The 26,839-nt window shown below is 43.8% G+C and overlaps 2 protein-coding genes and 1 long non-coding RNA gene across 3 annotated transcripts in view; all 3 read right to left on the reverse strand.

Annotated features, from left to right (window-relative positions):
* LOC149983625 (uncharacterized) overlaps positions 1 to 26,839 on the reverse strand; it is a 184,449-nt gene that overhangs the window by 117,321 nt on the left and 40,289 nt on the right. The window lies entirely within an intron of this gene.
* On the reverse strand, positions 35 to 4,259 carry sell (selectin L). The gene is made up of 7 exons (XM_036978902.2): positions 4,138 to 4,259; positions 3,541 to 4,003; positions 3,315 to 3,422; positions 2,894 to 3,115; positions 2,336 to 2,422; positions 756 to 777; positions 35 to 268 (listed from the first exon to the last, which is right to left on the reverse strand). Exons 1-7 carry the CDS (start codon positions 4,138 to 4,140, stop codon positions 220 to 222), a joined length of 954 nt encoding a protein of 317 aa, XP_036834797.1. The 5' UTR covers positions 4,141 to 4,259; the 3' UTR covers positions 35 to 219.
* On the reverse strand, positions 8,638 to 20,219 carry LOC110524880 (E-selectin). The gene is made up of 17 exons (XM_036978882.2): positions 19,888 to 20,219; positions 19,695 to 19,764; positions 19,101 to 19,592; positions 18,791 to 18,982; positions 18,349 to 18,540; positions 17,969 to 18,145; positions 16,615 to 16,806; positions 16,242 to 16,418; positions 14,900 to 15,091; positions 14,537 to 14,713; positions 13,195 to 13,386; positions 12,832 to 13,008; positions 11,363 to 11,554; positions 11,003 to 11,179; positions 9,864 to 10,043; positions 9,453 to 9,566; positions 8,638 to 9,283 (listed from the first exon to the last, which is right to left on the reverse strand). The coding sequence occupies exons 1-17, from the start codon at positions 19,888 to 19,890 to the stop codon at positions 9,201 to 9,203; spliced, it is 2,979 nt and encodes a 992-aa protein (XP_036834777.1). The 5' UTR covers positions 19,891 to 20,219; the 3' UTR covers positions 8,638 to 9,200.

Here is a 26,839-nt window from a genome sequence, read left to right on the forward strand (position 1 = left end):
GATTTACCCCATATATATACTCTGAACCCCAAAATCAAGTGAGCTAAAATCGTTTTATTTACTTTTCTTACACAAAGCTGTTGAACTTGTAGAATTCACAAAACATACAGTAACATAATTCTAACAATTTACAACATTCTATGTTTGATGTGGACTAACCCACACAGTATGTTGAAATAATAGGTAGATTGACATAATGTATGAAGTCTCAGAGGTCCATCAGTTGTCCCCTGTCTCGTTGGATGACGTCACACCCTCATCTGGTTCCCTTCAGGATAAGAGTAAAAGTCAAGATATCAATCAAAAACAACAACACACTATTACTGCACTTAGCCAGCACATGGCCTTGGTGAGAAGCCAGCACATGGCCTGGGTGAGAAGCCAGCACATGGTCTGGGTGAGAAGCCAGCACATGGTCTGGGTGAGAAGCCAGCACATGGCCTTGGTGAGAAGCCAGCACATGGCCTGGGTGAGAAGCCAGCACATGGTCTGGGTGAGAAGCCAGCACATGGTCTGGGTGAGAAGCCAGCACATGGCCTTGGTGAGAAGCCAGCACATGGCCTGGGTGAGAAGCCAGCACATGGCCTGGGTGAGAAGCCAGCACATGGCCTGGGTGAGAAGATAGCACATGGCCTGGGTGAGAAGCCAGCACATGACCTGGGTGAGAAGCCAGCACATGGCCTGGGTGAGAAGCCAGCACATGACCTGGGTGAGAAGCTAGCACATGGCCTGGGTGAGAAGCCAGCATCTCTTACCTTAGTTGAGCATGCTTCTTTTCTAACGAAAAGATCAAAAGAGAAGAAAAAAAATCTTGAATTGCTTGAAATGCTGTCTCTTGACTTTGGCACCATGTGAAAACAGTTACAAAAAAAATACTCTTACCCTTTTTCTACCCAATTTCATGATATCCAATTGTTAATTACAATCTTGTCCCATCGCTGCAACTCCCCTACGAACTCGGGAGAGGCAAAGGTCAGGGGCCATGCCTCCTCCGAAACACAACCCAACCAAACCGCACTGCTTCTTGACATACTGCTCACTTCACCCAGAATCCAGCTACACCAATGTGTCGGAGGAAACACAGTCCAGCTGGCGGCCGAAGTCAACTTGCAGGCGCCCGGTCCACCACAAGGAGTTGCTACAGCGCGATGAGACAACAACGAAACCTGTTCTGGGGGTTTAGATCTATCTGTCTATCTAATATATTTCATAGATCAATAAAAACTAAAAAGGCTGTTTAAATATTATACATTTTTAAAACTATTATAATGTGTGTTCCTCTGTTTTATGTCACTGGTGTTTCCACCTTGAAAAATCACTGATTTACAAAGATATACAAGGACACTGAGCATTCTCTCCAGTGGCAAACTGTTATCAGGGGGGGGGAGGGAGGTCTATATTAAGCATCCTTATTAGCTAGTCACACCCTTTTAAGTATGTCATCAATTTAAAAAAATTCCATTGATTCTGTGTGACACAGTTGGTAGAGTAGGGTGCTTACAACACCAGGGTTGTGGGTTTGATTCCCGAGAGGAACCAGTATGAAAATATATGCATTGTACTACTGTGAATGTCTGTTAAATGACAAACCAAATGTAAGATGAACAATTAGGTGTGTCTAAATCAAAGGTGTTAGTCAATTTAGATGAAGGGAAATAACATTGTGAGCAAAGTGATTAATGATATCACTTTAGTAAAGAATTGATGGCCATCTCAGAAAATCCTCATTTATCTAAAATGTCTCATTGGTGTTATCATCGTTGGTGTTATCATCATTGGTGTTACTACTCCTAAATATATATATAGTCATTAAGCTACCTTTTAAATTGATTTATAATGGGAAAATGTACCCAAACAGTTAAATAAAAGGTTAAATAAATAAAAGCACATTTCAATAAACCCGAGACTCTGGGTTCGAGCCCAGGCTCTGTCGCAGCCGGCCGCGACCGGGAGGTCCATGGGGCGACGCACTGTTAGCCTAGTGTCGTCCGAGATAGGGAGGGTTTGGCCTGTAGGGATATCCTTGTCTCATTGTGCACTAGCAACCCCTGTGGCGGTGCAGTGCATGCTGACCAGGTCGCTAGGTGCACGGTGTTTCCTCTGACACATTGGTGCGGCTGGCTTCCGGGTGGTATGCACGCTGTGTTAAGAAGCACAGCTTGGGTTGGGTTGTGTTTTGGAGGACGCATGGCCTTTGACCTTTGTCTCTCCCCGAGCCCGTACGGGAGTTGTAGCGATGAGACAAGACTAACAATTGGGGAGAAAAAGCAGGTAAAAAAAAACACTTGTTATCTTTTATAAAACATTATTTTTTTTATAAACAACTGGAACTTACTTTTTCTGTGATTGAAACAACAGCAGATGCAGCAGGACAGTGAGAGCATCCAACCAGCAGCTACAGCCATTAGGACATGCTGATAACCTGAGGAAACACACAGTCAACCAGCAGTTACAGTCCAACATGGAAATGACCCAGACACAACCCCTCTAAAGACCTGAGGCAGTCTCCAGTCTCCCACCCGACAGGAACAAGCGTCTGTGCTGACAGCATGGAGCGTACCATTGTGTTGCAGTGTTGATAGATGCCCCCCCCCCCCCCCCCCCCACCACATTTTGCTGCAGTATATACTGTAATATCAAACTCCAAACAGCCTGCCTTGACTTGTATTTTTGAGTTACTTTATTTGGACAGGGTCCAATGTACAGCAACAAAAAAGTCTCAGTATTCTGAGAAGTGATGAGTTGCACAAGATTTAGCTCATTTCCATCAGCAGCCTCACTTCCTCTGAGACACCAGGGGTGTAGCTAGCCTAGCCTAGCCTAGCCTAGCACCATAACGTTGTTCTGTAACCCGTAGTACATGATGAGAGATGGTATCAGGGGATTTAATTACTTGCACAAACTGGCCTTTGTCCACTCCAGACCCAGATCCTGCTCCAGATGTCATCGCCCCAGACTGCAGTCCAGACCCTGTCCGTGCCACAGCTGACTTCTGGGGATCCCAGCAGTAGGTTCCCCTTCTCACAGCTCAACCGGCATGTAGAGTTGACAGTAAAGTTGACAGCAGAGCAGTTCACAAACCCATCAGGTAGACATAAGGGGTCACATCCCTTAGCTTTAGGGGCAAAGAAAGGTTTCAGCACAACAGTGGGGTACAGTAGGGACCTGTCATAATGCCTGATGTGTAAATGAAGTACCACTCAGGAAATTGAGGAAGCAGATGTTGTAGCCATAGCGACCCTCATTAGAAAAGGTCATAGGTTAAAGGAGAGGTGTGACACGGTGGGAACAGCAGCTTCCAGATTCCCCCTCACCTGTTTGGCAAAAGTGTCCCTCAAACCCAGGTTCACACACACAGGTAAAATTGTTGATGGTCTCCAAGCATCTCCCTTGTCCCATGCATGATGTTTGGTTGCATTGGTCTGTGATATAAATATACATCATGTAATATATGTCACAATCTCAACACAGCTTTCATCAAAAGATTTACTGGTGGCCTTTAAAAAAAGACCCAACTAAAACAATGGTTGAGTCCCTCACCTCTGTAGCATAGCGAGTATTTGAGATTTGAGCACATATCATCGTTCCACTTCCCGTTATTCTCGCTGTTCCCTTTGTTGACGTACATCTCAACACACTCCTCACCCAGTTTGTTATTGGGTTCGTTGGGTGCCCAGGAAGAATTCCCAACCCACGTTCCGTTGGTTCCGACCCATGTCCAGTTTCCATTGATCTTCTTGATTCCGATCCAGTAATACGGAGACCCAGTTCTATCAGGCAAGATGTTGAGGAGGAAATTATTTTCTTCCTGGTTTTGGATGACTACCATGTCTGTGTGGTTGTTAATCCAACACCACTCTCTTGCCATGGTCCAGTTCATGGTATTTGTGGAGGCATGATATGTCCAGCCCGTGGCATGTCCTCCACACACACCTAGGACTATGATTAGCATCCACATTATTGTTACTACCTGTGGCTGTCTGAAGAAGGGTCCATGGACTGCCTGTGTTTGTCCATAAACAGTAAAAATCACACACTGTGGTTATCGAGACATAATTCTATCTACAATACAACAGTGAATGGTAGGGACGGCCAATTATAAGAGAGACCAAAGGAGAGCTCCCATCTCATACTTACCATGTGTCGGTCTCCTTCTCTGGCACTCAGACTGTGGTGTTGGGCTAACCTGGGTTTGGAATGGAGCTCAGTTTGACTTTCAGAACAATTTGGCAAAGCCTCCTATATGGATTCCAATCTGCATTCAATGTATCACATGGAGTCCTTTTACCATTGATTCCCAAATTAACATAGAATACCCGGATGCTTGATCATTCACTAAATGTTTATTCTACATTACAGTGAATGGGGTATGATTCATGACTGATTGAATAATGACTGTTAGTAACAGTAAAAAGTTCTGGGAAGTGCAAGGCATTCCAGGTAGAGTTTTGTTTTACTTGCCCCAGTTTCAGGAAATGAAAGATGAGATCTGTTTCTGTCCCCTCACGATGCTGACAGAGAGGTTAGCTAAAGATGAGATCTGTTTCTGTCCCCTCACGATGCTGGCAGAGAGGTTAGCTAAAGATGAGATCTGTTTCTAAACAAAACATTTCTTGCACTATAACGGTGACAAGCGGTGCCCACAAACTGTTACGGCCTATATAAAACTGTCCCCTACTGCAGTCCCAAAATCTTACCACTGCTACACCTGGCTACCAGTGAGCATTGTCTGGCAGCGAAACAGTTCATTCAGCCTCATCTACTGCTTTTTAAAGAAACAGCTTTTATGGCTGACTTGCTTAAACAAATGTGCTTTCTAATGACAATTGAGATGTACAAACTATGGCAATAGGGAACGACAAGTGGATAAGAGGCCATCTCTTTAAGACATTAATGAGCGAGCTAGGACGGAAGTAGTCAATATAGCTATTTGTTGAGCACTTTCGAAATGTACGACAGAATTCAGAACATGGGCCGTTCTGAAAGTATTCTCCATGTACACCAAGTCAGAACCGTAGGATAAATAGAGGTGTATAGAAGCAGACTGTAACGGATTTCCTCCTCTTCGTCTGAGGAGGAGTAGCAAGGATCGGACCAAAACTCAGCGTGGTAAGTGTCCATATTGATTTATTCAAAAACACAACTGAACACTGGAACAAAATAATAAACATGCATCAACGAAACAGTCCCGTGTGGCGACAAACACTGACATGGAAGACAAACACCCATGAAAACACAGGTGGAAAAAGGCTACCTAAGTATGATTCTCAATCAGAGACAACTAACGACACCTGCCTCTGATTGAGAACCATACTAGGCCGAACACAGAAACCAAACATAGAAAAACAAACAGACTGCCCACCCCAACTCACGCCCTGACCATATAAACAAAGACAAAACAAAGGAACCAAGGTCAGAACGTGACACAGACAATGAAAGCTCTTACAATATTCAATGATTTAATTTCTCTAAAACAGGTTATAGGCTACATGGTCACCGCCAAGTCAGAACAGCAAATATAGGGGTAAATAGACCAAATTATTAGGGTGAGGCACATGGGCTACACATGGGCTACTTTCTTAGCTACCTCCCTGGTATATTACATCATTTATGCAGCAGCATACAATACATTCTTGGACTCCCCTTGTTGTGCTGTGTTCACTTGAACAGGAAGGTGGTGCGGCGGTCCTTTATGGGCAAATTTTGTCATCAAAGTCTGGCATTCTCTGGTTTTATGTTGCTTTCAAAACAACTGGGAACTCGGGGGGGGGGGGGGGACAAGGTCGAGATATGATGACGTCGTAGCTCTATAAAGAGGCCGGATTTACAATTCCGAGTCGGATGACCGTTCAAAACGTATTTTCCCAGTTGGAGCTCGTTTATTCCCGACTTCCCAGTTGTCTTGAACTCACTGAAGTCAAAGTTTTCGCAGTTCCGAGTTAACAGTTGTGAGCGCAGCACAAATCATGCTTCATTGACAGCATGGACAATGTTGAATGTTTATGATTTTAAACTTGGAAAAGAGCCTCTTCATCCTAACTCCAATGAATAGCAGGCTAGTGATGGCTTTGCAATGCTTGCAGTTAGCCACTGTCAGTCGTTCCGTCCAAACCATTCATTGTTAAATTTGCGATTTCCAACTTGTTGTGCAATGTCCAATGGCCGATGAGCACCGATACGTTTTATCTATAATGTCTCTTCATTATTTCTCTTCATATGACAAAGATTAAAAATGATTTGCGAGTTGATTGTCAACTTGATTCATGATGATGACTGCTAGCTTGCTAGCTAAGATTTTGAAAGTATGATTATGACATGATCAGTCCAATCAAAGCTACTGTACATATAACGTGATTTGACGTCATTTTATCTGTCGCCAATGACCTTGAGCCTTCTTGGATGGGCACTTCTAATGTAACTCTATGGCAGCACCCAAAGGGCAAAATGTTTCTAGCTCTACCCTTAGACTTGGCGGTGACATAGTGTCTCCATGAGTGACAGAACACAGAGCCAATCATGGAACAACATATTTTCTGCTGGTTTGCCCCACCACCACGGAAAGCATTGCGCTAGGCTGAAACACCTGCATTTTGAAGCTGCCTTGGCCACCATGTTTGTATGCAGCTTTATTAACTCAATGATATACATTATTTTTTACATCGTTTGCAAACTATATGGGACACCTATTAATGCCAAAATAACATGCAAAACATGCAAGCCCTGTTTTTTTTGTTGCTAAAAATGTGGGGCTCAATACAGGGGGGGCTCTGCCCCACTTGCCCCGAATGAAGGATCGCCACATGCTGACAGAGAGGTTAGCAAAAGTTGAGGGAGGAACACAATGGTCCTGGTCTCCACTGAAGTGGGGTTTCACAGTGGGGGATATGACCCCATCAAATACCTGCTGTCTAAAGTGGTCTGCAATAAAGTGGGGTTTCACAGTGGCAGATATGACGCCATCAAATACCTGCTGTCTAAACTGGTCTGCAATAAAGTGGGGATTCACAGTGGGGGATATGACCTCATCAAATACCTGCTGTCTAAAGTGGTCTGCAATAAAGTTTTTTTTTATTTTTATGTACTGTATAAGGGCCTGAGGTCATGAGGTCATGGTACCGCATTTGGAAATGACCCAGACACAACCCCTCTAAAGACCTGAGTCAGTCTCCCACCAGACAGGAACAAGCGCCCGTGCTGACAGCATGGAGCGTACCATTGTGTTGCAATGTTGATAGGTGACCCCCTCCCTCTCGTATCCACAAAGTATTTCAGAGCAGGAGTGCTGATCTAGTATCAGGTCCCACCGGTCCAATAAAACTGATTCTGGATCAACACATCTACTCTGAGATGCTTTGTGGATACATCCAGGCTGCATCACATCTGGCCGTGATTGGGAGTCCCATAGGGTGGTGCTCAATTGGCCCAGTGTCGTCCAGGTTTGGCCCGGGGTAGGCCAGGTTTGGCCCGGGGTAGGCCAGGTTTGGCCCGGGGTAGGACGTCATCGTAAATAAGAATTTGTTCATAGCTGACATGCCTGGTTAAATAAAAAATGTAAATAAAGAAAATGATGTACTTTTTACTCCATACATTTCCCCTGGCACACAAAAGTACTCGTTACATTTTGAATGCTCAGCAGGACAGGGATTAATTCACACACTTATCAAGAGAACATCCCCGGTCATCCCTATTGACACTGATCTGGCGGATTCACTAAGCACACGCTTCCTTTGTAAAGGATGTCTGAGTGTTGGATTGAGCCCCTGGCTATCTGTAAATAAGAACATGTGTTTGTCTGCTTTGCTTAATGTAAGGAATTTGAAATGATTTATACTTGTACTTTTACTTTTGATTTTACTTGTATTTTAGTATATTTTAGCAATTACATGTACTTTTAGTACTTAAATATATTTAAAACCAAATACTGTTAGACTTTTACAAGTATTTTACTCAGTGACTTTCACTTTTACTTGAGTCATTTCCTATTAAGTAAGGTATGTTTACTTTTACTCAAGTATGAAGAAAACTTTTTCCACCACTGGCGAGAAGATACCCTATGATGTGTTTCTACGTATGAGCTTAGCTAGCCACTATTGCCATGACATCTCCTATGAGTGTTATCAGGGATTTCTATAAGAGAAGCAGTGTCTGCCTATCTTCATACTGTGCTCTGTGTGGTTATAGCTTTGACTGTATGCTGAAGGTGAATTCAGAGCCATTTAGTGGCTAGTTACACTACACACATTATTTTACCAGGTTTCTGTGAAGCAATTGTAATGACAGTCTGACACAAAATACCAAAGAGTTTCCTGATTTTCAAGGGGTAGTCTGTGTTTATTTTATTGTTTATTAGAAACACAGATTGGGATCATTCTGATGGGATATTTCCAGTGGTTGAAAGGGGATTTGGGCTTCCTGGGAAAATGTCAGACGTTGCTAAAGTAACCAAGGGGGGCGTGGGGCTTAGCGAATCCCTCTTGGGGTCCTTTCGTGCCACTCCACCTATTCTTATTCTACTGGTGTATTTGAAGTAATGTTGCTCTCTGTTGGTACATTTGAACTCAGATAGCCATGGACTATTTATTTACAGCTATAATATAAAGCATCAGACAGAAAATAATGGAAAAAATAAGAACATTATTGACAATGTTTGAAATGTTTATTATATTTAAAAAGACACTTTTTCAACATCAAATGTAATTCTGTAACACACAGACTGTGGTTTAAAAATAAATACATCTTAAATACTGAAAGGCATTGATTTCACAGTTCTGTAAAATCATAAAAATATATTTATGATAATACAAATAATTATACAGGGGAATACAATATATAACTTTCTGTAGTTTGTATAAAATAGCTGTCAAAATCAGTATCATAAGAAATGTGTCGACTTGTGGTCATATACCAGCCAGTGGTGAACAATTTGTTCAATACAAAACTCCCTTTGGGAGAAAAAATACATTTTCTGTAGGACCATCATGAGAACAGATGATTCTGTATACTCAACGTAGCACCTCTCTCCCAGTCAGACGATTCAAGGCTATCTAACCTACTACATTACAATACTGAGGAACTGTGATCCAGGTGTGACCAGCAGATCTTCTTTGAAAACAGAGCCAGCCTGTTGTTCCTGCTGTTGTTCCTGCTGTTGTTCCTGCTGTTGTTCCTGCTGTTGTTCCTGCTGTTATTGTTGTTGGTCTCTATATCAGGCTGTCGATGCTGTTCCTGTAGGTCTGTAAAGGTTCCTCAATGTCTGAGGTGCTGTTCAGATCAAACTTGTTAGCTGGAAGGAGGCAATGAAGAGCATATTGATGAGTATTGTCAAGTAAGTTAGGTAAGTTCTGAATCAAATCTGTGTTATGAAACAGAGATATCTTTGAATTTCTTATAACTTTCTTATTCCTAGCCAATGACTGTGAGTGTAGAAGATAAGGGACTTCTTCTGTGTTTACCTTTCTGTCTGATTCGTTTGAGGAGCCATGCAGCCAGAGACAGGCCAGATAATGACACAGCGCCCCCTGCTGCCAGGCCTAGGATAGTGGGGTTCAATGGAGGCTCAGGTGTGGCTGGAGGAAAGAAGAAACAACAGAGGAAAACAGTCAAACAATCTGAATCAACTGATTGGTCACATCACTGATTTACAACCCTCTCAAGAATGGTCGAATTTTGGTAGCCCCCTTATGTAGGATATGCATTCATGATGCATTCATAAAGCCTTTATAACCTCTACATAAACATACATTGTCCTGATGACCAGCAAAAATCCAAGTTGGTCGTCTCACAGAATTTCAATTTGGTTGTGTCTCACAGAATATTCATTTTGATTGTGTCTCACAGAAAGAGTAACAGAGGTTATAACATACCTGTGCAGGTAGGTGTTTCAGCGCTCCACTCCCCTGACCGTGAACACTGCATGTTTGGGGCCCCCTGGTGATCGTAGCCCTCATCACAGCTGAAGTTGCAGACAGAGCCCCAGGGATGTGAGGGGGCCTCACAGCTGACCTGACCCCCCAGAGGAACCACAGGAGAGGGGCACTGGACAGCTGAGAGAAGGACACAGTGGTTAGTATATAAAAACACCACAAAAGGAAACAAACAGTTGTGGATGAAATAATGAAAATGATTGTCGTTGGAGAGCTCATGTGTGTGGCAGACATCCAGAAGGAGATAAGACCTATAGGTCAAATGGATGCCCGCATGACTGCAACTCACTTTGGATTAAAGCGTCTGCTAAAAGGTATATTAATATATATATATATTATATATATATATCACTTCATTTCTTTCTCTCTATTTAAACTCAGTCTATAGTGTTTTAGTATCGTGTGTAAATTGACTGAGTTTAAACAGAGAAGAAGATTCGAAGTGAGAGTTTTAAATCTGTCCATGAAAATAAGCCCATGAAGTGAGGAATGTTAGTATGACGGTCAATGAGATGGTGTCGAATTTGGTCAACAACAAAATGTCATTGTTAACTTGCTACGTGAGGCTTATTTGATTGAATAGAAGTTTCGTAATGTTATGTTTATGGCCCTGGTAGTTTGGGGCTCCCGAGTGGTGCAGCGGTCTAATGCACTTCATCTCATTGGAAGAGGCATCCCTGCAGTCCCTGGTTTGTATCCAGGCTGCATCTCAACCGGCTGTAATTGGGAATCCCATTGGGCGGCACACAATTGGCCCAGCGTTGTCTGGGGTAGGCCGTCATTGTAAATAACAAATTGTTCTTAACTGACTTGCCAAGTTAAATAAATACATGTTGTTTTACGAATGCACTGATATAAGTGGACGCACGTGGCATTTCAGCAACTTTGAGAAAAATGACTTAATATTGGACGTGTTTTTCCATTGTTAGAGTGGTCATGTTAGAGTGGTCTTGTTAATTAAGAGTTTAAAAACTCTTGTCAATATAGACAATGGTTTAAATTGATTTAAAAACTCTTGTCAATATAGACAATGGTTAAAATCAGGTCTATTTTAAAGATGCAAAAATATTTGTCCTTACCTTCACAGTGTGGTATCTCCTCACTCCACTCAGCAGCTGATGTGCAGGTCACTGTGATCGCCCCCTTGAGGATATAACCCTCAGAGCAGTTAAAGTTACAGCTGCTTCCAAAGGTGAAGTCTTCTCCACAGCTGATAGCGCCATCCTGTGGCTGCTGGAGGGTAGGGCAGCTTACAGCTGCAAGACAGAGTGGTGCAGTGGTCAGTCTGTGTCCAGAGACAATTCTACTGTCATACAATTACAAAACTCTATTTTCCGTCCTAGATATTTCTGAATGGAAAATGTCCTGTGTCATTCATTTATTTATAGCATCTACAGTTGATGGGGCTACGTTTACAGATATCCAGAACCTGTACACACCAACACACTGCGGCTGTGAGTCGTTCCACTGTCCCGAGGCTCCACACTGCAGGGTAGCAGAGCTGGAGGCCAGCCTCTCATAGCCCTCCTCACAGGTAAAGGTACAGGTGGACAGGTAGCTGAAGGAGCCCAGGGGATGGGAGCAGGCCATGGAACCCTTCCCAGGTTCATACAGCTCACTGCATAAGACCACTGGGGAGAAGAGGGCAGATCGCAATACATGACTAAATGTGTCAATGCTGTCACAGACTCTATAATGGCACAGATTCAGAGATGAGTCCTCTATCTAGACTTGGTTTCCTCTATTGTAATCACTCCTCTTTCACCCCAGCTGCCAAACTAACCCTGATTCAGATGACCATCCTACCCATGTTAAATTACAGAGATGTAATTTATTGATCGGCAGGTAAGGGTGCTCTTGAACGGCTAGATGTTCTTTAACATTCGGCTTTCAGATTTGCCACCAATGTTCCTTATAGGACACATCACTGCACTCTATACTCTTCTGTAATCTTGTCGCAAGACCCACTGGTTGATGCTTATTTATAAAACCCTCTTAAAGCCTCACTCCCCCCTATCTGAGATATCTACTGCAGCCCTCATCCTCCAAACACAACACCCGTTCTGCCAGTCACCTTCTGTTAAAGGTCCCCAAAGCACACACATCCCTGAGTCGCTCGTCTTTTCAGTTTGCTGCAGCTAGCGACTGGAACGAGCTGCAACAAACACTCAAACTGAACAGTTTTATCTCCATCTCTTCATTCAAAGACTCAATCATTGACACTCTTACTGACAGTTGTGGCTGCTTTGCGTGATGTATTGTTGTCTCTCCCTTCTTGCTCTTTGTGCTGTTGTATGTGCCTAAGAGTGTTTGTACCCTGTTCTGTACTGCTACCATGTTGTGCTGCTGCCATGTTGTTGCTACCATGTTGTGCTGCTGCCATGTTGTGTTGCTACCATGTTGTTATATTGTGTTGCTACTGAACTATGCTGTGTTGTCATGTGTTGCTGCCTTGCTATGTTGTTGTCTTAGGTCTCTCTTTACGTAGTGTTGTGTTGTCTCTCTTGTCGTGATGTGTAATTTGTCCTATATTTTAATAGAATTTATTTGTTATTTTTATCCCAGCCCAGGTCCCCACAGGAGGCCTTTTGCCTTTTGGTAGGTCGTCATTTTAAATAAGAATTTGTTCTTAACTGACTTGCTTAGTTAAATAAAATAAAATAAAATACATATATTTCTATGGTCTGTTGTTCACAGTCATCTCTGCCCTCTCATTGGCTAGAATGGTCCCACCTGTTCTCGCCATCTCCTGCCTGACTTCCATCTTTGAGGACATGTTTTTCCATTGTTAGAGTGGTCATATGTCTGTCTATCTTGTCAATAAATACATTGGTTTAAAAACTCTTGTCAATATAGACAATGGTTTAAATCAGGTCTATTTTAAAGATGCAAAAAAGTTTGTCCTTACCTTCACAGTGTGGTATCTCCTCACTCCACTCAGCAGCTGATGTGCAGGTCAGCGTGATCGCCCCCTTGAGGAGATAACCCTCAGAGCAGCTAAAGTTACAGCTGCTTCCATAGGTGAAGTCTTCTCCACAGCTGATAGCGCCATCCTGTGGCTGCTGGAGGGTAGGGCAGCTTACAGCTGCAAGACAGAGTGAATAGTGATGCAGTGGTCAGTCTGTGTCCAGAGACAATTCTACTGTTATACAATTACAAAACTATTTTTATCCTCCTAGATATTTCTGAATGGAAAATGTCCTGTGTCATTCATATATTTATAGCAACTACAGTTGATGTAACATGTTACAGATCCAGAACCTGTACACACCAATACACTGCGGCTGTGAGTCGTTCCACTGTCCCGAGGCTCCACACTGCAGGGTAGTAGAGCTGGAGGCCAGCCTCTCATAGCCCTCCTCACAGGTAAAGGTACAGGTGGACAGGTAGCTGAAGGAGCCCAGGGGATGGGAGCAGGCCATGGAACCCTTCCCAGGTTCATACAGCTCACTGCATAAGACCACTGGGGAGGAGAGGGCAGATCGCAATACATGACTAAATGTGTCAATGCTGTCACAGACTCTATAATGGCACAGATAGCCCCCCTCCTGACTCAGCCTCCAGTATTTATGCTGCAGTAGTTTATGTGTCGGGGGGCTAGGGTAAATCTGTTATATCTGGAGTAGTTCTCCTGTCTTATCCGGTGTCCTGTGTGAATTTTAGTATGGTCTCTCTAATACTTTATTTCTCTTTCTTTCTTTCTTTCTTTCTTTCTTTCTTTCTTTCTTTCTCAGAGGATCTGAGCCCTAGGACCATGCCTCAGGACTACCTGGCCTGATGACTCCTTGCTGTCCCCAGTCCACCTGGCCATGCTGCTGCTCCTGTTTCAACTGTTCTGCCTGCGTCTATGGAACCCTGACCTGTTCACCGGACGCGCTACCTGTCCCAGACCTGCTGTTTTCAACTTTCTAGAGACAGCAGGAGTGGTGGAGAAACTCTGAATGATCGGCTATGAAAAGCCAACTGTCATTTACTCCTGAGGTGCTGACCTGTTGAACCCTCGATAACCACTGTAATTATTATTATTTGACCCTGTTGGTCATCTATGAACATTTGAACATCTTGGCCATGTTCTGTTCTAATGTTGGTAATCTATGAACATTTGAACATCTTGGCCATGTTCTGTTATAATCTCCACCCAGCACAGCCAGAAGAGGACTGGCCACCCCTCATAGCCTGGTTCCTCTCTATGTTTCTTCCTAGGTTTTGGCCTTTCTAGGGAGTTTTTCCTAGCCACCGTGCTTCTACACCTGCATTGCTTGCTGTTTGGGGTTTATGGCTGGGTTTCTGTACAGCACTTTGAGATATCAGCTGATGTAAGAAGGGCTTTATAAATACATTTGATTGATATACAGAGATGAGTCCTCAATCTGTTTCTATGGTCTGTTGTTCACACGCATCTCTGCCCTCTCATTGGCTAGAATGGTCCCACCTGTTCTTGCCATTTCTTTCCTGACTTCCGTATTTGAGGACATGTTTTTTCATTGTTAGAGTGGTCAGAAGTCTATCTTGTCAATAAATACATTGGTTTAAATTGATTTAAAAATTATTGTCAACATAGACAATGGTTTAAATCAGGTCTAGTTTAAAGATGCAAAAAAGTTTGTCCTCACCTTCACAGTGTGGTATCTCCTCACTCCACTCAGCAGCTGATGTGCAGGTCAGTGTGATCGCCCCCTTGAGGATATAACCCTCAGAACAGCTAAAGTTACAGCTGCTTCCATAGGTGAAGTCTTCTCCACAGCTGATAGCGCCATCCTGTGGCTGCTGGAGGGTAGGGCAGCTTACAGCTGCAAGACAGAGTGAATAGTGATGCAGTGGTCAGTCTGTGTCCAGAGACAATTCTACTGTTATACAATTACAAAACTATTTTTATCCTCCTAGATATTTCTGAATGGAAAATGTCCTGTGTCATTCATATATTTATAGCAACTACAGTTGATGTAACATGTTACAGATCCAGAACCTGTACACACCAATACACTGCGGCTGTGAGTCGTTCCACTGTCCCGAGGCTCCACACTGCAGGGTAGTAGAGCTGGAGGCCAGCCTCTCATAGCCCTCCTCACAGGTAAAGGTACAGGTGGACAGGTAGCTGAAGGAGCCCAGGGGATGGGAGCAGGCCATGGAACCCTTCCCAGGTTCATACAGCTCACTGCATAAGACCACTGGGGAGGAGAGGGCAGATCGCAATACATGACTAAATGTGTCAATGCTGTCACAGACTCTATAATGGCACAGATAGCCCCCCTCCTGACTCAGCCTCCAGTATTTATGCTGCAGTAGTTTATGTGTCGGGGGGCTAGGGTAAATCTGTTATATCTGGAGTAGTTCTCCTGTCTTATCCGGTGTCCTGTGTGAATTTTAGTATGGTCTCTCTAATACTTTATTTCTCTTTCTTTCTTTCTTTCTTTCTTTCTTTCTTTCTTTCTTTCTCAGAGGATCTGAGCCCTAGGACCATGCCTCAGGACTACCTGGCCTGATGACTCCTTGCTGTCCCCAGTCCACCTGGCCATGCTGCTGCTCCTGTTTCAACTGTTCTGCCTGCGTCTATGGAACCCTGACCTGTTCACCGGACGCGCTACCTGTCCCAGACCTGCTGTTTTCAACTTTCTAGAGACAGCAGGAGTGGTGGAGAAACTCTGAATGATCGGCTATGAAAAGCCAACTGTCATTTACTCCTGAGGTGCTGACCTGTTGAACCCTCGATAACCACTGTAATTATTATTATTTGACCCTGTTGGTCATCTATGAACATTTGAACATCTTGGCCATGTTCTGTTCTAATGTTGGTAATCTATGAACATTTGAACATCTTGGCCATGTTCTGTTATAATCTCCACCCAGCACAGCCAGAAGAGGACTGGCCACCCCTCATAGCCTGGTTCCTCTCTATGTTTCTTCCTAGGTTTTGGCCTTTCTAGGGAGTTTTTCCTAGCCACCGTGCTTCTACACCTGCATTGCTTGCTGTTTGGGGTTTATGGCTGGGTTTCTGTACAGCACTTTGAGATATCAGCTGATGTAAGAAGGGCTTTATAAATACATTTGATTGATATACAGAGATGAGTCCTCAATCTGTTTCTATGGTCTGTTGTTCACACGCATCTCTGCCCTCTCATTGGCTAGAATGGTCCCACCTGTTCTTGCCATTTCTTTCCTGACTTCCGTATTTGAGGACATGTTTTTTCATTGTTAGAGTGGTCAGAAGTCTATCTTGTCAATAAATACATTGGTTTAAATTGATTTAAAAATTATTGTCAACATAGACAATGGTTTAAATCAGGTCTAGTTTAAAGATGCAAAAAAGTTTGTCCTCACCTTCACAGTGTGGTATCTCCTCACTCCACTCAGCAGCTGATGTGCAGGTCAGTGTGATCGCCCCCTTGAGGATATAACCCTCAGAGCAGCTAAAGTTACAGCTGCTTCCATAGGTGAAGTCTTCTCCACAGCTGATAGCGCCATCCTGTGGCTGCTGGAGGGTAGGGCAGCTTACAGCTGCAAGACAGAGTGGTGCAGTGGTCAGTCTGTGTCCAGAGACAATTCTACTGTCATACAATTACAAAACTCTATTTGCCCTCCTAGATATTTCTGAATGGAAAATGTCCTGTGTCATTCATATATTTATAGCAACTACAGTTGATGTAACATGTTATGGGGGCTACGTTTACAGATATCCAGAACCTGTACACACCAATACACTGCGGCTGTGAGTCGTTCCACTGTCCCGAGGCTCCACACTGCAGGGTAGTAGAGCTGGAGGCCAGCCTCTCATAGCCCTCCTCACAGGTAAAGGTACAGGTGGACAGGTAGCTGAAGGAGCCCAGGGGATGGGAGCAGGCCATGGAACCCTTCCCAGGTTCATACAGCTCACTGCATAAGACCACTGGGGAGGAGAGGGCAGATCGCAATACATGACTAAATGTGTCAATGCTGTCACAGACTCTATAATGGCACAGATAGCCCCCCTCCTGACTCAGCCTCCAGTATTTATGCTGCAGTAGTTTATGTGTCGGGGGGCTAGGGTAAATCTGTTATATCTGGAGTAGTTCTCCTGTCTTATCCGGTGTCCTGTGTGAATTTTAGTATGGTCTCTCTAATACTTTATTTCTCTTTCTTTCTTTCTTTCTTTCTTTCTTTCTTTCTTTCTTTCTTTCTTTCTTTCTCAGAGGATCTGAGCCCTAGGACCATGCCTCAGGACTACCTGGCCTGATGACTCCTTGCTGTCCCCAGTCCACCTGGCCATGCTGCTGCTCCTGTTTCAACTGTTCTGCCTGCGTCTATGGAACCCTGACCTGTTCACCGGACGCGCTACCTGTCCCAGACCTGCTGTTTTCAACTTTCTAGAGACAGCAGGAGTGGTGGAGAAACTCTGAATGATCGGCTATGAAAAGCCAACTGTCATTTACTCCTGAGGTGCTGACCTGTTGAACCCTCGATAACCACTGTAATTATTATTATTTGACCCTGTTGGTCATCTATGAACATTTGAACATCTTGGCCATGTTCTGTTCTAATGTTGGTAATCTATGAACATTTGAACATCTTGGCCATGTTCTGTTATAATCTCCACCCAGCACAGCCAGAAGAGGACTGGCCACCCCTCATAGCCTGGTTCCTCTCTATGTTTCTTCCTAGGTTTTGGCCTTTCTAGGGAGTTTTTCCTAGCCACCGTGCTTCTACACCTGCATTGCTTGCTGTTTGGGGTTTATGGCTGGGTTTCTGTACAGCACTTTGAGATATCAGCTGATGTAAGAAGGGCTTTATAAATACATTTGATTGATATACAGAGATGAGTCCTCAATCTGTTTCTATGGTCTGTTGTTCACACGCATCTCTGCCCTCTCATTGTCTAGAATGGTCCCACCTGTTCTTGCCATTTCTTTCCTGACTTCCGTATTTGAGGACATGTTTTTTCATTGTTAGAGTGGTCAGAAGTCTATCTTGTCAATAAATACATTGGTTTAAATTGATTTAAAAATTATTGTCAACATAGACAATGGTTTAAATCAGGTCTAGTTTAAAGATGCAAAAAAGTTTGTCCTTACCTTCACAGTGTGGTATCTCCTCACTCCACTCAGCAGCTGATGTGCAGGTCAGTGTGATCGCCCCCTTGAGGATATAACCCTCAGAGCAGCTAAAGTTACAGCTGCTTCCATAGGTGAAGTCTTCTCCACAGCTGATAGCGCCATCCTGTGGCTGCTGGAGGGTAGGGCAGCTTACAGCTGCAAGACAGAGTGAATAGTGATGCAGTGGTCAGTCTGTGTCCAGAGACAATTCTACTGTCATACAATTACAAAACTCTATTTGTCCCCCTAGATATTTCTGAATGGAAAATGTCCTGTGTCATTCATATATTTATAGCAACTACAGTTGATGTAACATGTTATGGGGGCTACGTTTACAGATATCCAGAACCTGTACACACCAATACACTGCGGCTGTGAGTCGTTCCACTGTCCCGAGGCTCCACACTGCAGGGTAGTAGAGCTGGAGGCCAGCCTCTCATAGCCCTCCTCACAGGTAAAGGTACAGGTGGACAGGTAGCTGAAGGAGCCCAGGGGATGGGAGCAGGCCATGGAACCCTTCCCAGGTTCATACAGCTCACTGCATAAGACCACTGAGGAGGAGAGGGCAGATTGTAATAACTGACTAAATGTGCCACGATGAAGACATTACTCAAGATACACAACAACTGAAATACAGGAGGTCTAAGCTGTCATACTGGTATAAAGACCGACAGCAAGACACTGAAGTAATTCAAAGAAAGTACAAATCAAAAGTTTATGACAAATTGTAGCCGTTTTTTATTCTCTATTTAGTCCTTCCAGAACACCTTATGTATAAGGTTTATAAGAGGATATACTTACATTCACACGTGGGAGGCTGTTCTGACCATGATTCTGAGGCTGTGCATCTCATAGGCCCGGAGCTGCTCAGCCGGTACCCCTCTTCACAGGAATACTGACACGTCGAGTCAAAGGAGAAATTCCCATTGGGGTGAGAGCAACTGACACTGGCATTAGCAGGGACAGTGACCTCCTCCATCTTACATTCAACAACTGCCAACAAAGGAAAACAGGCAAAGAGTTACAATTAAGAGAACATTGAGTGTGATAACAGTTGGCTTCATACTGCCTGTATTAGATATTTGGACTATATCATCCTGGGCTTGCTTACCGTGTTCACACTGCTCTCCGTAGAAGCCCTCAGAGCATTTACAGCGGTGGCTGTTGATGGTCTCCACACACTCTCCATGGTAACATGAGTCGCTCTGACACGAGGCTGTGAAGCACAGAGCCGTCTTCTTCTTCATACAAGACTCGTCGTTCCACTTCCCTGTGTCCTTCTCTCTCTTGATGTACATCTCCACACAGTCCTCATTGTTCCCCCCGTTGTTGGGTTCCCCGTCTGCCCAGTTCTCTGCCTCTTTAGTCAGGATCTTATTGGTCCCCACCCAGGTCCACACGTCGTCCACCTTACGGATCCCTATCCAGTAATAGTTGGCCTGCCTGGGCAGGATGCTGTTAAGGTGGGAGATCTCTCCACGGTTCTGGATTGCCACCATGTCAGTGTAGTGCTCCGTGCACCACTTTCTAGCAGTGTCCCAGTTCATAGTTTTGTTGGAGTGATGGTAGGACCAGCCCTCTACTCTAGTGCACATGGTGACAACTGAGAAATGACAAAAAGGTCAATATTGACATACAGTACATGAATGAGTTTACATGAGTGGGATTTTAGAAATGCATAGATCTTTTGAAATGTGCTTCTTACCTGTGTACAGGAGGAAGAGGGTGATCCATGAGCTGGGGCTTCTGGCTTGCTGTGATGCAGAGCAGAAGTCCTGTGGAGACAACATCAAGCCATACTTTACAGACTGAGAATGCATTGGCTGTCTGAAATGTATATAAACTAACTGGTGCATCTTAATTTTAAGGCATAAAACAATTCTCTCAACAGTACTTACCATTGTAAGATTAAAATGTGATGCTCTTTTGCAGGTAAATCTCCAAAGGATATGTTTCTAGTCTGATCCAGTGGATGAAATGATACTGCTCTCTGGTACTCTGTGCACACATATATATACACCAACCAACACTTCAACAACGGCCAAAGACCGGAATTCATCGTTATGACACTGCCTGGGCGTGAATAAGCTACTCTGGAATTTCCAACTTGGAAACTTTCTCCCTCTCTCCCCCTCCCTCTTTTAGATATCTGGACTCTATCCTATTGTGTCGGTCAGACAGATAAGAGCGTCTCTGAGTAGGTGCCAGAGCCCAAAGCCCGGGCTGCAACAGGAAACAAAGATTGAGGAAGCAGTCATTAACAACAGCCTCTGCCCTGGGCAGAGACTCACAGATACTGAGCTGGTGTTGAAATGTCTCTTTCACTCCTTTGAAATGTCTGGCTAACACCACATCAAGCATTTGTTGGCATGAATAGTGGGGTGCATAATCTATTAATTAGTCATAATATTGTAAGCTAACAGTTGACAAATGTACTATGTCAAGTCAACCTCTATTTCAAGTGCATTTCATTGAGTTGGGTTTTGTTATAACAGTGTGTAGAATTTGACTAACCCACTACTGTGTTTCTGCATTTTAATTAAAGGATATGCACAGCTTGAGATGATACAGGGAGACAGACAGGTTGTCATGAGGATACAGGGAGACAGACAGGTTGTCATGAAGATACAGGGAGACAGACAGGTTGTCATGAGGATACAGGGAGACAGACAGGTTGTCATGAAGATACAGGGAGACAGACAGGTTGTCATGAGGATACAGGGAGACAGACAGGTTGTCATGAAGATACAGGGAGACAGACAGGTTGTCATGAGGATACAGGGAGACAGACAGGTTGTCATGAGGATACAGGGAGACAGACAGGTTGTCATGAGGATACAGGGAGACAGACAGGTTGTCATGAGGATACAGGGAGACAGACAGGTTGTCATGAGGATACAGGGAGACAGACAGGTTGTCATGAGGATACAGGGAGACAGACAGGTTGTCATGAAGATACAGGGAGACAGACAGGTTGTCATGAGGCTACAGGGAGACAGACAGGTTGTCATGAGGATACAGGGAGACAGACAGGTTGTCATGAGGGTACAGGAAGACAGACAGGTTGTCATGAGGATACAGGGAGACAGACAGGTTGTCATGAGGGTACAGGGAGACAGACAGGTTGTCATGAGGATACAGGGAGACAGACAGGTTGTCATGAGGGTACAGGGAGACAGACAGGTTGTCATGAGGATACAGGGAGACAGACAGGTTGTCATGAGGATACAGGGAGACAGACAGGTTGTCATGAGGATACAGGGAGACAGACAGGTTGTCATGAGGATACAGGGAGACAGGTTGTCATGAAGATACAGGGAGACAGACAGGTTGTCATGATGATACAGGGAGACAAACAGGTTGTCATGAGGATACAGGGAGACAGACAGGTTGTCATGAGGATACAGGGAGACAGACAGGTTGTCATGAGGATACAGGGAGACAGACAGGTTGTCATGAGAATACAGGGAGACAGACAGGTTGTCATGAGGATACAGGGAGACAGACAAGTTGTCATGAGGATACTGGGAGACAGACAAGTTGTCATGAGGAGGGCCTCCCGGGTGTCGCAGGGATAGGAAGGGTTTGGCCGGTAGGGACATCCTTGCCTCATCGCGCACCAGCGACTCCTGTGGCGGGCCGGGCGCAGTGCGCACATTGGTGCGGCTGGCTGCTGGGTTTGAGGCGCGCTGTGTTAAGAAGCAGTGCGGCTTGGTTGGGTTGTGTTTCGGAGGACGCATTGCTTTCGACCTTCGTCTCTCCCGAGCCCGTACGGGAGTTGTAGCGATAAGACAAGATAGTAATTACTAACAATTGGATACCACGAAATTGGGGAGAAAAAGGGGGGTAAAATAAAAATTTAAAAAAGTTGTCATGAGGATACAGGGAGACAGACAGGTTGTCATGAGGATACAGGGAGACAGACAAGTTGTCATGAGGATACAGGGAGACAGACAAGTTGTCATGAGGATACAAGGAGACAGACAGGTTGTCTTGAGGATACAGGGAGACAGACAGGTTGTCATGAGGATACAAGGAGACAGACAAGTTGTCATGAGGATACAAGGAGACAGACAAGTTGTCATGAGGATACAAGGAGACAGACAAGTTGTCATGAGGATACAGGGTGAAAGACAGGTTGTCTGTCTGTGTAATGGGAAACAACACTATAGGCGCCCGTTGGCTGCCTGCACTGACTACCATGGCTCACATCCTTCCTGACTGGACTCACTTACACTCTGAACATCAACCACAGCAGAACTCTTTTGTTGACCCCTAGAAATTCCCCATTCCTGAGGTCCTAAACATAAATACTGCCGGTGAGGAAACAGAGATTTCAAGATGGCGTCTGATAAACGTTTGATATCCCTAATGGATTCTAATTAGGATGACTCAGTTATGAGCAATAACAGGTGGAGAAATAATCACTTTCCAAAAGTTTATGTTTGAGTATAACAACTTAATAACTTTGAATGTAATCATAAACAGTGTTGCTTGGTAACTTCAGTGACATTTTTACTAGTCATAACGGTTATTGTAAAGGTTGGCGTATACTGTAAATGCAGAGGAAAAGGGCAGGATGTTGATATCTTCAAAGCTATTTAATTTAGAAGCCCTGTAGATGTTTTACCAGAAAAGGGAGATGTGGAAGCATGGACTTAACCATACCAAAAAAATCAATGTTATGCTGCAAATATGGTTGTTATTATGAAAGAAGAAAGCCTGATGAAAGACGGCTGGTTAAAGCCAGTATGAGGGTTAGCTCTCAGGCTAGGATGAAAGACGGCTGGTTAAAGCCTGTATGAGGGTTAGCTCTCAGGCTGGGATGAAAGACGGCTGGTTAAAGCCAGTATGAGGGTTAGCTCTCAGGCTGGGATGAAAGACGGCTGGTTAAAGCCAGTATGAGGGTTAGCTCTCAGGCTAGAATGAATGACGGCTGGTTAAAGCCAGTATGAGGGTTAGCTCTCAGGCTGGGATGAAAGACGGCCGGTGCCTGTAGAGTTCAAAAGGTCGCACTCCAAATCATGATGAGGAATTACCTAAGGAGGCAGAGATGGAAAATAATTAATTTAATCCATGCTCGAAAGAATACAAAAAAACTATAAAAAAAAACTACCAGCCAAAAGTTTGGGCACACTTACTCATTCAAGGGTTTTTCTTTATTTTTACTATCTTCTACATTGTCAAATAATATTGAAAACTATGAAATAACATATATGGAATCATGTAGTAACCAAAAAAAAGTGTTAAACAAATCAAAATATATTTTATATTTGAGATTCTTCAAATAGCCACCCTTTGCCTTGATGACAGCTTGGCACACTCTTGGCATTCTCTCAACCAGCTTCATGAGGTACTCACCTGGAATACATTTCAATTAACAGGTGTCTTCTTAAAAGTTAATTTGTGGAATTTATTTCCTTCTTAATGCGTTTGAGGCAATCAGTTGTGTTGTGACAAGGTAGGTGTGGTATACAGAAGATAGCTGTAATGAGTGCGCTGAGAATCGGGAAGCAAGTTCAGGGAGTGAGCATTTTAATAAATTAAATAAGTCAATAACACCTGAGGAATGAACCAAGGGGAGTGACAGATATAGGGAAGATAATCAAGGAGGTGATGGAGTCCAGGTGAGTGTCATGAGGCGCAGGTGCGTGAGACGATGGTGACAGGTGTGCGGGATAATCAGCAGCCTGATGACCTAGAGGCCGTAGAGGGAATCAAGGAGGTGATGGAGTCCAGGTGAGTGTCATGAGGCGCAGGTGCGTGAGACGATGGTGACAGGTGTGCGGGATAATCAGCAGCCTGATGACCTAGAGGCCGTAGAGGGAGGTACGTGACAGTACCCCCTCCCTGACGCGTGGCTCCAGCCGCAGGACACCGTCAAAGGAGACGAACCCGGGATCAGGAGTGGACCGGTCACCCTGCTGACTATAATTTGTTTTTCAACAGGACAATGACCCAACACATGTAAGAGCTATTTTACCAAGAAGGAGAGCGATGGAGTGCTGCATCAGATGACCTGGCCTCCACAATCCCCCTGACCTCAACCAAATTGAGATGGTTTGAGATGAGTTGGACCGCAGAGTCAAAGGAAAAGCAGTCAACAAGTGCTCAGCATATGTAGAAACTCCTTCAAGACTGTTGGAAAAAAAATTCCAGGTGAGGCTGGTTGAGAGAATGCCAAGAGTGTGCAACACTGTCATCAAGGTTATTTGAAGAATCTCAATCTCATTTTTTTAAACATATTTTTGGTCACTACATAATTCCATGTGTGTTATTTCGTAGGTTTGATGTTTTCACTATTATTCTACAATGTAGAAAATAGTTTAAAAAATAAAAAATAAAAACCCTGGAATGAGTAGGTGTTCTACAACTTTTGACAGGTAGTGTATAAAAAAGAAACTTAGCATACGTTTCAGCCTTCTGCCTTCATCAGTGCTGTACAAACAAATGAAGAAGACGTACTTAAGACACATCGTGACTAACAGGTGCAACAGGTGTAAGCAGTTAGTTGATTAGAGACTGGCGAATAGGGAATTAATGCATATTAACCAGGAATATATAGAAGAGTGTTAAAAATTGACAATTTAAACACAGTTATGGAAGCAGTGGCGGAAGTGGAATTATTCTGCTATTCTCTTGGCGCGAGTACAGTTGGTGAGAATGAGGGGATGAAGATGATGGCGAAGAAGAGTGGAGTAAATAGTTTCTGTATCGCAAGCCTCTCTTCAAAGAGCCAGTGTGGTTACCAGAGGCGTGAAGGAATATATTTTTTATCCATGGGTTTGACAGAGGGTAGTGTGAAACGAATTATCAAGAAAATCACACTTGTCTAGAAAATGTATCGTGGCACAGTCACATTCTAAACAGAAGTTAAGATAATCAACTACGCCAGGTATTCCCATCGGGGGTACGCCCCCCCCAAAAATTGTGATTCACATTTTTTTTAAAGGAGGTGTTTTTCTGTAATTTTTGTACATTTTTTTCCCCACTTCACATTTTCAAACAGTTCATTTACAGTGCCTTGCGAAAGTATTAGGCCCCCTTGAACTTTGCAACCTTTTGCCACATTTCAGGCTTCAAACATAAAGATATAAAACTGTATGTTTTTGTGAAGAATCAACAACAAGTGGGACACAATCATGAAGTGGAACGACATTTATTGGATATTTCAAACTTTTTTAACAAATCAAAAACTTAAAAAATTGGGCGTGCAAAATTATTCAGCCCCTTTACTTTCAGTGCAGTTACTTTTTTTCTCCAGAAGTTCAGTGAGGATCTCTGAATGATCCAATGTTGACCTAAATGACTAATGATGATAAATACAATCCACCTGTGTGTAATCAAGTCTCCGTATAAATGCACCTGCACTGTGATAGTCTCAGAGGTCCGTTAAAAGCGCAGAGAGCATCATGAAGAACAAGGAACACACCAGGCAGGTCCGAGATACTGTTGTGAAGAAGTTTAAAGCCGGATTTGGATACAAAAAGATTTCCCAAGCTTTAAACATCCCAATGAGCACTGTGCAAGCGATAATATTGAAATGGAAGGAGTATCAGACCACTGCAAATCTACCAAGACCTGGCCGTCCCTCTAAACTTTCAGCTCATACAAGGAGAAGACTGATCAGAGATGCAGCCAAGAGGCCCATGATCACTCTGGATGAACTGCAGAGATCTACAGCTGAGGTGGGAGACTCTGTCCATAGGACAACAATCAGTCGTATATTGCACAAATCTGGCCTTTATGGAAGAGTGGCAAGAAGAAAGCCATTTCTTAAAGATATCCATAAAAAGTGTTGTTTAAAGTTTGCCACAAGCCACCTGGGAGACACACCAAACATGTGGAAGAAGGTGCTCTGGTCAGATGAAAACAAAATTGAACTTTTTGGCAACAATGCAAGACATTATGTTTGGCGTAAAAGCAACACAGCTCATCACCCTGAACACACCATCCACACTGTCAAACATGGTGGTGGCAGCATCATGGTTTGGGCCTGCTTTTCTTCAGCAGGGACAGGGAATCTTGATGTGTTGGCCTGACTGAAACATGGCTTAAGCCTGATGAATTTACTGTGTTAAATGAGGCCTCACTTCCTGGTTACACTAGTGACCATATCCCCCGTGCATCCCGCAAAGGCGGAGGTGTTGCTAACATTTACGATAGCAAATTTCGATTTCCCCCCAAAAAAATACTATTTGTCTTTTGAGCTTCTAGTCATGAAATCTATGCAGCCTACTCAATCCCTTTTTATAGCTACTGTTTACAGGCCTCCTGGGCCATATATAGTGTTCCTCACTGAGTTCCCTGAATTCTTATCGGACCTTGTAGTTATAGCAGATAATATTCTAATTTTTGGTGATTTTAATAGTCACATGGAAAAGTCCACAGACCCACTCCAAAAGGCTTTCAGAGCCATCATCGACTCAGTGGGTTTTGTCCAACATGTCTCTGGACCTACTCACTGTCACAGTCATACTCTGGACCTAGTTTTGTCCCATGGAATAAATGTTGTGGATCTTAATGTTTTTCCTCATTATCGGACCACCATTTTATTACGTTTGCAATCGCAACAAATAATCTGCTCAGACCCCAACCAAGGAGCATCAAAAGTCGTGCTATAAATTCTCAAACAACACAAAAATTCCTTGATGCCGGTCCAGACTCCCTCTGCCTACCCAAGGACGTCAGAGGACAAAAATCAGTTAACCACCTAACTGAGGAACTCAATTTAACCTTGCGCAATACCCTAGATACAGTTGCACCCCTAAAAACTAAAAACATTTCTCATAAGAAACTAGCTGGTATACAGAAAATACCCGAGCTCTGAAGCAAGCTTCCAGAAAATTG

This window comes from Oncorhynchus mykiss, chromosome 5 (assembly GCF_057628025.1).
Source record: "Oncorhynchus mykiss isolate SJ-2025 chromosome 5, ASM5762802v1, whole genome shotgun sequence".
In the NCBI taxonomy this organism is placed as follows: Eukaryota; Metazoa; Chordata; class Actinopteri; order Salmoniformes; family Salmonidae; genus Oncorhynchus; species Oncorhynchus mykiss.